At 40.5% G+C, this 14,049-nt stretch overlaps 1 protein-coding gene across 2 annotated transcripts in view; it reads left to right on the forward strand.

Annotated features, from left to right (window-relative positions):
* The first annotated feature begins 4 nt into the window (after positions 1 to 4).
* Positions 5 to 14,049, forward strand: part of DPH5 (diphthamide biosynthesis 5) — a 22,624-nt gene continuing 8,579 nt past the window's right edge. Inside the window, exons 1-4 of one of the 2 annotated variants that reach the window (XM_009283205.1) lie at positions 113 to 198; positions 360 to 579; positions 3,487 to 3,611; positions 6,947 to 7,055. In XM_009283205.1, coding sequence (XP_009281480.1) covers positions 544 to 579; positions 3,487 to 3,611; positions 6,947 to 7,055 — 270 coding nt within the window. In that variant the 5' untranslated portion in view covers positions 113 to 198; positions 360 to 543. Of the gene's footprint in view, positions 199 to 359; positions 580 to 3,486; positions 3,612 to 6,946; positions 7,056 to 14,049 lie in introns of both variants that reach the window. The other variant, XM_009283203.1, reaches the window with a different exon arrangement.

A 14,049-nucleotide genomic window follows, 5' to 3' on the forward strand; every position in this document is an offset into this window, starting at 1 on the left:
CCCTTTTCCCTCCCATGACGGGCGGCGGCACTGGGCCTGGCGGTTGTAACGGCCTCCCCAAGCATGCTGTATCTGGTCGGGCTGGGCTTGGGAGACGCCAAGGACATCACCGTGAAGGGGCTGGAGGCGGTGAGGCAGTGCCGCAGGGTGTACCTGGAGGCCTACACGTCCATCCTCACGGTGGGCAAGGAAGCGCTGGTAGGTCTGGGCGCTGCTGTCGCGCAGAGCCCTGGCGGCCCTCGAGCCAAGGAGCGAGGAGGGCGCTGGGGCTGGTAGGTCGGTAACGTCAGCAGGAGAAGCTAATGGTGCGTGTTCTCAGAAAAAGTATGTACGTAACCTTCACACGCTGTATTTTATAGGAGAAATCGTTTCGCTACCTTATGAGAAGACTGGAGTGAAAATAAAATTTTCCTTCCTGCAAGCATTGACACTAGTTCTCATCTCAGATTCTAACAACGTACGGAGATCCTGAAATATTGGAGAACTTGGCTAGAAAAATGTCTGATCTGAGAAAAAAATCAAAGGGTGTACCAGAAAAAATACATGTTTTGGTGCCTTGAACCGCTGTATCAGCCTGAGGTATTATGGTGTGCCTGCTGGGAATAGTAATTTGACTGTCTCACATTTCCATGTTTCCTTGTGGGCCAAGCTGTCTCACCGTGTTGAGACTTCTAGAACGTACATAGTTCAGGCAGAGATGGGCTGTTGAACAACACGGAGATAAGCTTTTTATTAGTAAACACACCTTATGGGAGAAGGCAGTAGTAAAAATGTACAAATTATAACTCTGATGTGTTCACTGGTCATAGAAAGATAAAGTTTAATGTTGAAGTAACACCAGAAAAAGAGCTTGCCTACCCATGGAACAGGGATCTCACCTCCGAATAAGCTGTGTAGTACTATACAGAGATGCTATCTGGGTCTTGGATGCTGTATAGCCATAACGTACTTGTATATATGTATGCATACCTGTATGTACATACAGCACGTGAGACTTTTAGCTTGTGGTCAGCATTATGTGGTTTCTAGATACAAGCTAGGCTGGAATATTTGGGCCCATCTGTGGTATATCGTCTGCTCTATTTTGAAATGAAGATATACTCCATGTTTTTCTGGTTTTTTTTCAGTACACTGAAGCAATCTGAATTGAAATTAATCCGTTCAAATCAAAATGTTTTTTTTTTTTGTTCTTGTTGGATAGTTGGAAAATTGCAAAATAGAAATGATTACTTGGATATTTTTACTTCACAAAATCTGCATTTGCTATCAAAAAAAATGATGGATTCCGAGCCAGCTGAAAATAAAACACTGAATCATAGAAAAACACTGAATATTTTTGGCATGGTTATTTTTGGGAGTTTGTTTGTTTTGTTTTTTATTGTTTTAAGTCTTTTGGAAACCTTGAAGTCCCAAAGATGAGGTAATTGGGAAAAATGATCAATAAAAACAAAGTAAAAGATGCTCTCTTACCTGAAACTGCCTAAGAGGCAATATAGGAATTAATCACCAAGTGTTGATAATACAGCCCAGTTTACATACAAGTGACAATGCTGAGTGGTTTATTTAGTAATCTGAAGGTCAGTCTCTCCTAAGCAACATGAAAAGTTATGGGAAAGCTCTCAAGAGATAAAGAACAGATTCTTTCCTGCAGGGATTTTCGAGAAATCCTCCTGTGCCGATGCTTTTAAAATCAGATCTCAAAATTCAAATGACATGATTTGCTTAGGTTATCTTGTTGGCCTGAAACGTATATTAAAAGCTATTTGATGTTGACCATCTAAATCGGCCCTCAGCTTGGTGAAAGAACTGTTTGGACCCAGTGACCTCACAGTGAGTACATTTTAGTTTTTGTCAGGAGAGTGCTTTTTATATATTCTCTAATTAATGTGTTTTGATTTGCGTTGTGGAGCAGTCTCAAAGCATGCAAATAGATTCTGTTAGATGAAAACAAACTGAAAGGTGTGTTTCTGGGAATGCACCTAATATGCTCTATAGTGTGCATTCACTTACAGTACTGGACTAAAGTTAGTCTCATCCTATGGTAAACCCACCAAAACATATGTTAGCATTGTTACCGAGTTCTCCGCACCAAGTGCTTTGCTTTATAGATCAGCTCCTGTTGTGCTGTACTGCTTGCATCTAGTGTAAGATACTTAATAAAAACAAATGGGGTGTCAAAATTTGTTGTAGTTTGTTTAGTATAGACCTCAGCAGTACTCCAGGGTGGCCGTCAACCCTTCTGAATCACAGATACAAGATTTGCTTATACATCTATTTGGTCCCCTTTCTATCGAATCTGTACAGGTTGCAGTCTGTTTCACAAGGAAAATAATATCCTCATTTTACAGAGGTAGAGAAACTTACTCAAAAATGGTGAGGAAGTCATCTTTAGAAAAGGGAACCGAACCCAGTAACAGAGCTCCCATATCTAGTACTCTCGCTATGGGATGGATTTTTTTTTATGGAAGCACTACTCAGCTTCTGTACGAGTACGATGGTTCTCTTGTCAATTCACTATGCTTTGCGGTCAAAGATGAAGCTATCACTGAAGTCACAGGAGAAGCCAGGGGAAAATCTTTCTGGACCATAACTGACTTAATAGTTTTATCAATTTGTTAATATTTGTAATACCACCCAAATTTTCTGAATACTATTTAGAACAAAACCACCTTTTTTGGTCTGTGCCCTGGAAAAAAACCTTTAATCATGTAAAGTGCATGTGAAATGTATGGTGACACGTAACTTAGAGACAGATATGTTCAGGATGGTCAGACAACATGTTCTAGGACTAACAAGTTTCATTACACGTGAGGTTGATTCTGGAAATAAAGGCATTTAAAACATACGAAGAGACACGATGATTACTGAGCTGCTGAAGAAAAGCGAAGGACACGATCAAATAGACATTTACCTGTATACATAGTAAAGTATTTCTTACAGAGAACTGAAGATGAAGGATTAATATGAAATCATTCCTTAGATGTGGTTAGTTACAATCTACTAAGGAAAATCTAAAAAACTAGGTTGTGGTATAGCTAGTGCCATATTTGTATCTGGTTTGATGTCGGTATTATAACTAAGCTAAGCAGTTAGGCTCAGACTTGTGAGAGGGGATGCCTTACAGTAGGATGACTGCTTAATTTAAAGTACACCTAGAGCCCACCCAGGTACCTTCAGTATGCAGGTGTGATTGAGCTACTTTTGTAGCAGCTCCTCAACTGACACAGAAGGCATAAAAACCCAAGGCAGTATCAGAATAATGTGCTTGACTCATTTTTGTCAGCTCGGGAGCTGCTTTATGGGAAGCTCAGGTGTTCTTGCAAGGGGAGGCAGGGTTCTCTAAGACGTGGGTCAGACTGCTGGGGAGAATAATAAAGTTGGCCTTTCCAGTGTCCATCGCCTGTGTTCCTGAGCGAGCACCCAGAGAGATACGAAAACACTCCTAAGTGTCTTATTTTGGTGTTTCTTATTAATTTCAATTTCTAGGAAGAGTTTTATGGAAAAGAATTGATTTTGGCTGACCGAGAAACGGTGGAACAAGAAGCAGATAGCATTTTAAAAGAAGCTGATGTTTGTGATGTCGCATTTCTTGTAGTTGGTGATCCTTTTGGGTAAGACAAAGCAACATTTTAATTATTGCTGTAGCTTGATCACTCTCTTTTTTCAGTAGGAAGGAGCCATACGCCATAACTGTAATTCTTTATGAAGAAGCTGGTTTTCAGACCAGAAGCACTTTTTATGTCTTTGTAAATTTTTTTATTGCATTAAAATACACATGCAATTGTCTACACTTTATCTTGCTTTGGAGTTTCCTTGCCCAGATATCCCTTGCAGATAGGAATGTGGACCCTCCAGGATGTATAAATCTTTCCTTCAGCAGTCACTTATCGTTTCATTCTCCATGCTAGCTTTTATAGAGAATATTTTGTTCCAGGTTTTATCTGCTAACAGAAGAAATTCTAGGATATCATATATTTAAGAAATGTGCTATGTTTTGAAGAGTATTCTTTTAGTTGCTATTTGTACTTACAAACTGCAGCTTTTATGCTCAGTTGGTTTAGAATGAATACTGTTTGTTGGATGTACAGTGCTTCTGCTTTGATATATGCTAGTTTTTAAAATCACTTAGGTCGTTATAAATGTCTTCTCATTTTGGTTTATTAAGCCTTTTGTTTCCACTTTTTATTCCAGCTGAAAAGTGTAGTCTTTTTCTATCACCAGAAGGATCTCCTTCTGTCTTTTCAGTCAGGCATCATCAATCTGTAATGTCAGGCCATACAGAAGAGCTTTTAGTCTCCAGCTGGTGATTCAAGATTTATACCACAATGTTAAGGGGCACAAGAAAAATCAAATCACTGAACACCCCATTTGTGAGTGAAAAAATAGAGAGACTTTATCAAAAAGAGGAGCAGTGTGCACATCTGTCAAAAGCGGATAATTTATGTAAATACAGGTTGAAGGGAATTGGCAAGAGAATATTATATTAAACTAGTACTTATGGGCAGATGATGCTGTATTTCAGAAATACTAATTATACTTTCAATACATGTTAACATTAAAATTAGGATTCATGTAGAGTGTAGAGCCACGTTACCTGTGCTCTTGTGCTCTGATCCAGTGACTGATACAAGTAAGTACACAAGATGAAAAAAAAAACAACCTACATGTATTGAAATGTAATTGCTACTTGTAAGCAGTATCTTGATCTGCCTCAGTCATCATTAGTTTCAGTGTCAAAATACTTCAATTCTGATTAACATACTACATCATTGTTGAAAGCTATGCTTTTTTTTGAATGAGTTGCTTCTTTCTAAATGTTTATGTTCTTAGCTCTTAATACTGCAGCTAGAACTGCTCCTATGCCCACATAGAGCCCTAAGGATTTAGGGGTTCATGAGGTCACTAGGAAAGAGTACTGAATGTTTCTGTCCTAAGAGAAGCCCTATAGGAGGAGGATAGAAGCCATATGACTGCAGCTGATCGTAGAGTTTCAAGTGTATTTGCAGGTAAGAAGAGTACCTGGCAGCCTTAGGAAATCTCAGGCGTTGGTAGTTAATGGTTAAAGTGATAAAACAAGCTGTGTCCCTGTCCTCCTTCTCACTGTTGTTCACTACAAGTTTTTATCTGCCTGTGTGGTAACAGCTATGGATGTGCTAGCAGGAACCTGACAATTTTAGTAGCATACTGGAAAGCCCACCTTCATCTAGCCTGGTGCTAACATTCATATTATTACTACCCATAGAACTTAAAACCTGTATCAGTGACAGAAAATACTCTGTCACCCAGAAAATAGCTCTGGGTGCAGAGGGCTGACTCCACGAAGTCTTTGCTGGTATTAGCTGAGTGCTCATGAGGGCACTTCTGCTTTTAGCTACAGTCATTATGGACAGATCTATTGGGAGAAAATACTGGCTGGAGCAAATTTCAGTGAATAAAGCCAGCTGATCCCTTGGTCAGTATTAGCATAATCACAAAATCCTCCAGTGCTTCTTGTCCTATGTATGTGAACGGAATAATACAGGGCCATAAAACTAGTCCCCTCTTTTCTTAGAGCAGGCATTCTTACATCACCTTTGCTTATGGAAGTCAGGAACATAGTTTGTTTACTAACCAAAGTGTTGTTTTAGATCTCTTTACTGCATTCTTCTAGGTCTGGGAGCCTGTTTCTGTCAGGGTCTCTGATTTCCCAAATTCAGATTCCTCTTTTTTTTTTTTTCCTCCAGTGAAATTGATTTCTTATTTAAATGATTGATCCTTACAGCCTTGCCAGCTGCTGCCACCTTTGTGTTCCAGTCTGAAGCACCTGATCTGCTGATGGGTGCTAGTCAGACATGCAGTGTCAAAATTATCAGACTAAAAATCAGGGGAATTCTGTTAGGGTAACTGAACCAGACCAGGGTGAAAGCGGTCTTCCTATTTAATTAATTCTGACCGGCACATGCTGTTTCTTTCTTCGCTTCCTTCTTTGGAATGGCCACACAGAAATGTGTGGTACGTCTTGGTACGTACTAAGGCCATTGTTCAGGTTTGATAATTTAGGCAAGGGGTAGGTGCATTTTCATATTTCACATGGAAAATGGGAGTGCCTAGCGTTTACATAAGCATACATGTAAGCAAGATACATATGTCAACATTGTTGCAGTTCAAAGATTTTCTGGATCTATATATACTTACCATCTTAGAAGGACTCTAATCCCAGTTGTGTTAACTACAAGCCCAGTAATTCTTGCACCAGTCACCGCAAGGTGTTTGTTGAGCGTTAGACCTGGAGCCAAATTTAGCTCAGTTCTAAGCTTAACTAGAATTTTCTTAATTATTTCAGAACACACTTGATCACTCAAACTTAGGCATTGTTAATTTGAGTAATTTGGCTTAAATATTATAAAAGTTGATTTAGTCTAAGGATGTTTTTCCTAAGTACTGCATGCAGTTTACCTCAGTCTGTTCAAAGTTCTTGTTTGAGTGTGTTGCTTTCCTGGCATGCACTGGTGCAGATGGGAGCAGACCTGGCTGTGCAGCGAGTAAGGAAATATTGGAGTTTCGTTGGAGTCTATGCCAAATGGAGTTGACCTTTACAGTTGAACAGATGTCCGATAGACACCTGCAGAAGACAAAGGATAAATGGAACTTTCCTTTTCAAGTACTTGCCAAAGCTATTTTAAAAAGTAACAATTGTGTTGGTGTTACAGTTTTAATGATGCCAGAAAGCTGCAAAGAACCGTAACATACTGAGGATGCCTGTATTTTCAGCTAGGGAAGATGACATATGGAAGCCTTATTGGAGTTTTTACTTTCCCATAACAATTAGTCAAGTTATTGTTGCCCTTTTGGCACTTCTGCATTGCCCTAGTTGTGAAGGGTTTAATTTTACTTTCAAAGCAAACTATAATGCTAGTAACACTTGGTCACTTTATCTTTTCAATCTTTAATTCCTTTCTTAACACAGGGCCACGACGCACAGTGATTTAGTACTACGTGCAGTAAAATTGGGGATTCCATACAAGGTCATTCATAATGCTTCAATAATGAATGCAGTGGGCTGCTGTGGTTTACAGGTAACATTTTTGTATATATGCTCTTCCACAACTGCTAAACTTAGTGTTGGTGAGCTCTTCTACTGCTGTAGCAGTGCATGTTGCAATCCGAAGTTTGAACATCTGTAGCAACAGTACACTTCTGTTGTCAGAATTTGTTAACACTTCCTTTTCAGCATGCTACACGTCAGCAAAAGTCCCTTTTGATGAGCACATGTGAAAATGAATAGTAACACTTCTATTCTTCTCTGCTCTCTTAACTTCCCTCTGCCCCAGGAGACTTTGATATTTAAGTTATTTTACAGATAAAGTTTTGCTTGTGTTGGCTTCCTTCTACTACTGATGGTCACCTGGTAAGTTTATTCTTAAATTAGGCTGTTATCCTGTTGAGAAGTATGCTGGTCTTGTTGTAAAAGGAATACATGCACAAGCCTGTCTATATGCCCAACTCGGATCATAACGAATTCCGAAATCTTGTATATGATGCATTCTTTCTCTCCGAGGTTGACCTGTCTTCACGTTCTGCCCATCTGCCAAGAGAGGAGGGATTTGCCTAGCCAAGGACTAGAAGAACAAATGACAGTTTTTGTGCTTCTTGAATGGCTAAAGTAGAAAAGGTCTAGTGACCCCCAAGAAAATACTTCACTACTTCCTTTTACACATGTATAGGTCCATTATTACTTTTCCTGCATGACCAATGTTACGGCAGTGTATGTATCGTAACTAATCACATATAAATTAGTTGCAGCTTCCCCCTCTTGTTTTCATTCATTACTTTAACACAGAACCTGCCTTCTCAAGGTTCAGAATGGTTCCCTGTGTATGGGAACTCCTAAACCAAGCTTCCACTTTACCAAAACCAAAAGCAAGCACAGGAATGTAAGTGTACTACAGACACGAGTTGAGGGTTTGGACAGTAAGTTTTCATCACTGAAGGAGGAAGCATTCCTTCCTAGCTTAACATAAAAGAACACCATTTTTTTTTTTAATTTCAACAAACAACTGGGACCTTCAAATTTACACTGACAAACTCCAATAGCCTTATTTCAGTGCTGCCCGGCAGCAGAAAATCCGTTGCAATAAGTTGGGTATTATCTCTGGCTCTGGTTTAGAAATGCGAGAGCCCTGTCTGATCTGGCAGTTCAGCAACACTGCATTGACACCTGTTCTGAGATGTGAATGCTAATGCTAAAGGGAATGCAGCACAGGATTCACATTCTTTATAATTCTTCCCGTGAGCACTTTCTTAGTGATACCTGCCTATTGCTGTAAGACTTGGGCAAAATTATCTTTTAGGAAGGAAATAGGCTCCTTGGTGTCTAAAATCTACACGTACAGCAGACAGATGGCAGCTGTCGCATGACTGCACTTACTGGGGCGGGTAACACAAGAGTTGAGGCTGGGGCTCACCCTTTCCCCTTTTGGCTTCGTGGTGGTGCAAAGTTTGCTTCTGCTGTCAAGCTGTTGACAAGTAGTTTCTACTGCCCGCTGTCTTTTTACAGTTCTTTTACGTTCATTAGGAAGGAAGATGCAAGGCTCATATTCCCAAAGAGAACAGGTGACTAAGTTTTCTGAAAGTTTGCTTCCCCCACAACTCCAGCTAGGCATAGGAATGAGGAGTATAGAGCTTCTAGGTTAATTGAAAAAAAGAGCAGAAAACTAACTGGGAATATATTGCAAACAGTCCATAAGGTTTTTCACATATGCAGAGTTTTGGAGATTAGTTTACTATTTCCTTATCCCATGCTGAAGGGAACAGACCATGAAGGAAATGTGATGTTATTCACTCTGGCGTTAGTCCCCGTTCCCATTCTGGCTTGGGAGGGGCTGCCTTCTTATAAGTCAACATTCCTGTTGTATAAAGCATTTTAGGAAATAGTGATCATATTGTATTACCGGACAGACTATAACCAGCTGTATGTTTAACTCTTCATTGCTCCTTACAGGCATAAACAGCAAATGAGGGGTATCTTACAAAAAAGCAGCCTGTGATTTAATTAGAGTTGTGGTGGAAGTTTATAATTTCTTTCAACAGTCTTTACGTTCATGGCTGTCTCCTGCCATCAATTTAGTTTTGGAGTTATTGTTTCAAATTGCAAAGTTGCTGTCAAGTATAGCAGGGATTCCTCTTTTGCTTCACCACAGAAAAGGCTTGGCTTTTTTTCTTGTTTTAATCTGATTGTGATACAAAACCTCTTTCTTTCTTACTAGAGAAAAACAGGAAACACCTTTATACGCTGTTCTGAAAGCCATGTGCGTAGTGAGCTGTAACTGCTGATTAGGCCCTCAGTAAAATGCAGCTATAGCCCAGTCTGTTCACAAAAGAACATGTCTCTTGTCATCAGAGCAATGTTTCTGTGCAGCCAACAACATTCTGGTAGTTGCGCAGTTTTCCTGAACAGTAGTGAGTTACTGAAATCGACAGAGCATTGGTGATGGTTTGTCACCTTCAATTCATAGATATATTTCTTGCTGAATTGTGAAGAAGGGTGAATACCTGTTTTCAAATACTTTTTTTTTTTTACTGTCTTGCCCATTTAACAGAATCAGTGCAGCTGTTTTGAAGGCTGCACAGGTGAAGATTGTATTTGTACAAAGAATGGGTTTCTTTTTAGTTTTGAAAAATCAAACTCTTTGAACTTCCAGGAAGCTCTCTCAGAGTGATACAACGAGCTATAGCTAGTGAAAGCAGGGGATAGTATAACTTAGCAAAGTATTAGTCTGACTAGGCATAAGGCTCTATGACTTGCTGTGGCTCTGTCGTGGTTTAATCTCAGTCGGCAACAAAGCACCACGCAGCCGCTCGCTCACTCCCCCCCACCCGGTGGGATGGGGGAGAGAATTGGAAGAGCACAAGTGAGAAAAAGTCGTGGGTTGAGATAACAGTTTAATAATTGAAATAAAATGATAATATGATGATAATAATAATAATAATAATACACAAAACAAGTGTTGCTAATCTCAGTGGCAACTAAGCACCACGCAGCCGCTCGCTCACTCCCCCCCACCCGGTGGGGGGAGAGAATTGGAAGAGCACAAGTGAGAAAAAGTCGTGGGTTGAGATAAATAATCAGTCAGTAGAGCATGGAAAACTAAAAAGTCCTTGGCTAGTGTAAGCATTACCTAGCAACAACTAAAACATCGGTGTGTTATCAACTTTGTTCTCATCCTAAATCCAAAACACTGTACCAGCTACTAGGAAGGAAATTAACTCTATCCCTGCCGAAACCAGGACAGGCTCCCCTCTTTTACACGGTTCTTGCTGGCTTCACTGTGTCAGATTTTTTTTTTTTTTTCCAAGGCTGAAGAACATCTTTTCCCTCAAAAACAAATTAATGCGGCCGGGGGGGGAGAAGCCAGGAGAAGTGCCTGTGTGTGAGTGCCTCTTAGCACATTCTCTGCAGGTTCACCTCTCTTGTCTGGAATCTGACGTGTAGGTATGTTGAACACTGACTCCTGTTGTAGTGGGGAACAACCACCAGTGAAGAAAGTCCTGCAGGTTGGTATCTACGCACACTGCCAGGGAAGTCAGGGAGAGGGGACAGAAGTCCCGAGGGGAAGACCGAAATTCTTAAAGAGCACTTCTAGTGGGTGGTAACTAGTGAGACAGTTCAGCTTTCCCCATCAGCAACTGCATTGTAGTTCCATAGCTTTGGAAAGCTTAGTATTTTAGGTAACAGGCTTACCTGTGTTCTACCACTGCTCAGCTACCCTGTGAGCAGGACGTTGCCTTGGCTCTATCCGACTAGGATTCAGCATTGCAAGCTGAGAATAAAGGGAGAGCCTAGCCTGACTTCCATGGCTTTATCTGTACCCACACTCAAGTTTTTCAGAATAGGGCTGATGGCTAAGGCTTTTAGCCCTAGAATAAAGAGGCAGAAAACTCAAGATCTCTAATTTACACCTTTCTCCTTCCTTCCTAAACTCCATGACATCTGGGTTAGTTTGGGAAGGTCCCTGGCCAGAGTCGTGCTCTGAGGACGGAATTCTCTCTGACCCAGTTCTGGTAAATGTATCTTTGAGGTAGCAGTATGGATGGTCAAACACATGAGGAAGACTCTGCATCACACTGACCTGTGATGCACATGAAGGAATGATGCAACTTGAAATGGCTTGAGATAATGGCATTACTGTAAAAAAAAGAGGATTGAGAACTGAAGTGCAAAGCTGGAGGCAAGCCGTGGGATGAGACAAAAGACTAAGATGAGCCTCATTTCTGGGAGAGTGGTGTTGCTAGTTTTGAAAGCTTTTACTTTATATTTGGTAGGGTAGCTAGGGAAAAAACATGTCGTAGCAAAGACCTGCCTTTCTTTTGAGACATACCCACTTTCCACCTGAATAGCTTCAGAACAAACATCTGCATGTCCCCTTGTTTCTTTCAGTGACTCATCTCGATTTTTTTTGTTTTCAGTCCGGTTAATTCTTGTAAGACAATTACAGTTATAAAATAGTTTTGTCTTTTCACTACTAGCTGATCGCTTAAATGCAAAAGCAGTGCTTACTTATTTTTGAGTCTTTACTGAACAGGTGAGTACATTTTCAGTGTTGAGCAGAAAAATATTACTTATAGCTAGGAAGCTGAAGTATAATAGTAATGCTATCATTATTAGCTGGGCTCACAGTCAAATAGAAAACCTGTAGTAGCTGCAGGAGCGGAACCTCTGAGTTCCACCCTCTTTCTGTGCCCTAATCTTCAAAAATACTCTTTGCTCTAATAGGAGGGGCTCTACGCAAAATGGTTTTTATTCACTGACAGTTAAACTGTTTTCCATCACTGGTTGGTTTTCTCACTTACTACCAGCTTCTGAGCCTTTTAGAAGTTGGCATTTGTTTCTCGAACCAATTAAAGGTTAAATCAGTGCTAGTCACACTACTTCATTACTCACAGTTGCTGTTCAACTTAGTGCCATTTGTCACCAGCAAACATGACCCAGAAACATCCATTTAATCAGAATAGATTTTTTTCTCCATTTAGATATCTTCGTTTGAGATTAGTAACCCAAGTCACCAGGGTGGGAAGGAGTCACTGTTTGATATTGCTGGGAAGAGTCTTAGGAGGTTATTAAAGATAAGGTGACATTACCTTGGAGGGAAAATCCTGTCCTGTTCAAGTTTGCTTGGAGTTTCTGAGTCTTTTGATTGAATTTTGTTCTGCTTGTGGAGTGGCTATTTCCTAAGTGCTGATACAGCAGGCAGCCAAGAGAAAAACGTGTTCTTCCCTTCAGCTGCTTTTATGTGATTTGTCTCAGCTGCCTCCTGAAGACTGCAGCCATGTGGAGTGGGCTTCTCTCAGCCAAACATCCTTTTCTTCACAGTTCCTTTCTCTCTGGCATGTACTAAGGGGACTGGGAGTTTTTGGGACAGCTGAGCCGATCTGTTGGCTTGCAGTACAAAAAGGAGTCATAGCCCCGTGTGTGTGAATGGTAAAAACTTTCAAGTTCATGTGAAGGTTCTCATGAGAGGCATTCAAAGTTGCTAAAGGTCTGTGGTACTAAATAAGATAGTGTAAAGGGCTAGAGCTAGGCTTGTGGTTGTTTCATATGACCAATTACAAGCAAAAATGAAGCTTGACTGATTCTTGCTACCTCTTTGTTGATGATTGTCCTACTTCCTAAGCTGCTCTCTGGCAACAGTATATAATATAAAGAACAGTAGGAGCCCTTTAATCTGATGTATATGGTCTGGAGGGTTGTTAACTGGTTACAGAGGATAAAGGGAAAAATCTGACTTGTTAGGTTCCTTTTTTTGAGGGTGAATGTTGCATAGCATCATGTCGGAACTCTTATGACAAGGATAAACAAAACATGTCTTAGCTTTTCTGTGTCTGTTCATTGGGATTTATCAGGAAGCAACCTGGGATAATGCAAGGTGCCCTACGGTCTCCAAATTCCATTGAGGAATAGCCTTAGGAGAAAAAGCCTCTTGATGTCTGTCAGTGGGATGTGATCAGGCTGTGGAGTATCTTCATTTGCAGAACACACCTGCCCTGTGAGAACTATCTGCAGCGTAACCTGTGACCATCTCAGCACAGAACATAGCTGAGTAGCGTTTCAGTCCTACAGGGTTTACAGGCATTTGCATGTGTGTACAGGTGCCAGCTCTGAAAAATGTAATGATAAGACTCCTTTTTACCTTCTTCCCCTGACATGTATCCAGTCCTGAAGCTGTTTGAAATTTTAGGAAAGGAGATAGGCTTCTAAGTGAGAAATTGCTTTGTCACCATTGCAGCTGATACAGCAATAATTCTGGGAAAGATGCTATAAAAATAAATGTCTGCATTTTGAAATGTTTACTTCTTGGTTTCTCTGCAGCTGTTGCCCTACTGACCTTTAATATTATCTCGCATCTTCTCTCCTGCTTGCTTTAGTACTTTTTAGAGGGGATGGGGGATCTTCCTTTTTTAATTTCCCTATTTAATCTCAGCTTGTTCCTTCTTTTTATGCCCTATATTTTTGTGGTGATTACCCACACCGGTATTTTAAGTGAGGACTGTTGATCTGGACAGCTTCAGGTGTCTGATGTCATTCAGACAGGCCATTAACGAAGTTGCTCAGTAGTTTCATTGAAATGTCACTTGCATGCAGGCTTTCAAAGCTGAGATCATGGTACAGCACTTTTTCTCTCATAATTTATTCTGGCCTCTCAAATAGCCATCAGTCCCGCTTATATAAACAACAAGTAAAATAAGACATATCATTAACAGAAAGGTTAAAATTACTGATTGAAAACAAGGCACCTCAGTACCAAAAGTTGTCAGACATTCTTTCATATTATGCGTGTAAATAAAATAGGAAGTTACAGCTTGTTCTGAGTTGATTAAAGTGTGAGTTGAATAACAGCTTTCTGCAGTATTTTGTGAGAGGCAGAAAACTCTAGCAGAGTATTGCCTCGGAGTTAGAGAGTTCTGGCTTCCTTTCCTGACCTCAGCTATGGCATTGCAAAATTTAAGTGCACAAAGCTTTGCTTAAGCCAATTACTACTTGGGGGGGGGGGGGGGGGGTATTTCAAAAGATGG

Source organism: Aptenodytes forsteri, unplaced genomic scaffold (genome assembly GCF_000699145.1).
Source record: "Aptenodytes forsteri isolate BGI_AS27 unplaced genomic scaffold, ASM69914v1 Scaffold181, whole genome shotgun sequence".
Classification (NCBI taxonomy): Eukaryota; Metazoa; Chordata; class Aves; order Sphenisciformes; family Spheniscidae; genus Aptenodytes; species Aptenodytes forsteri.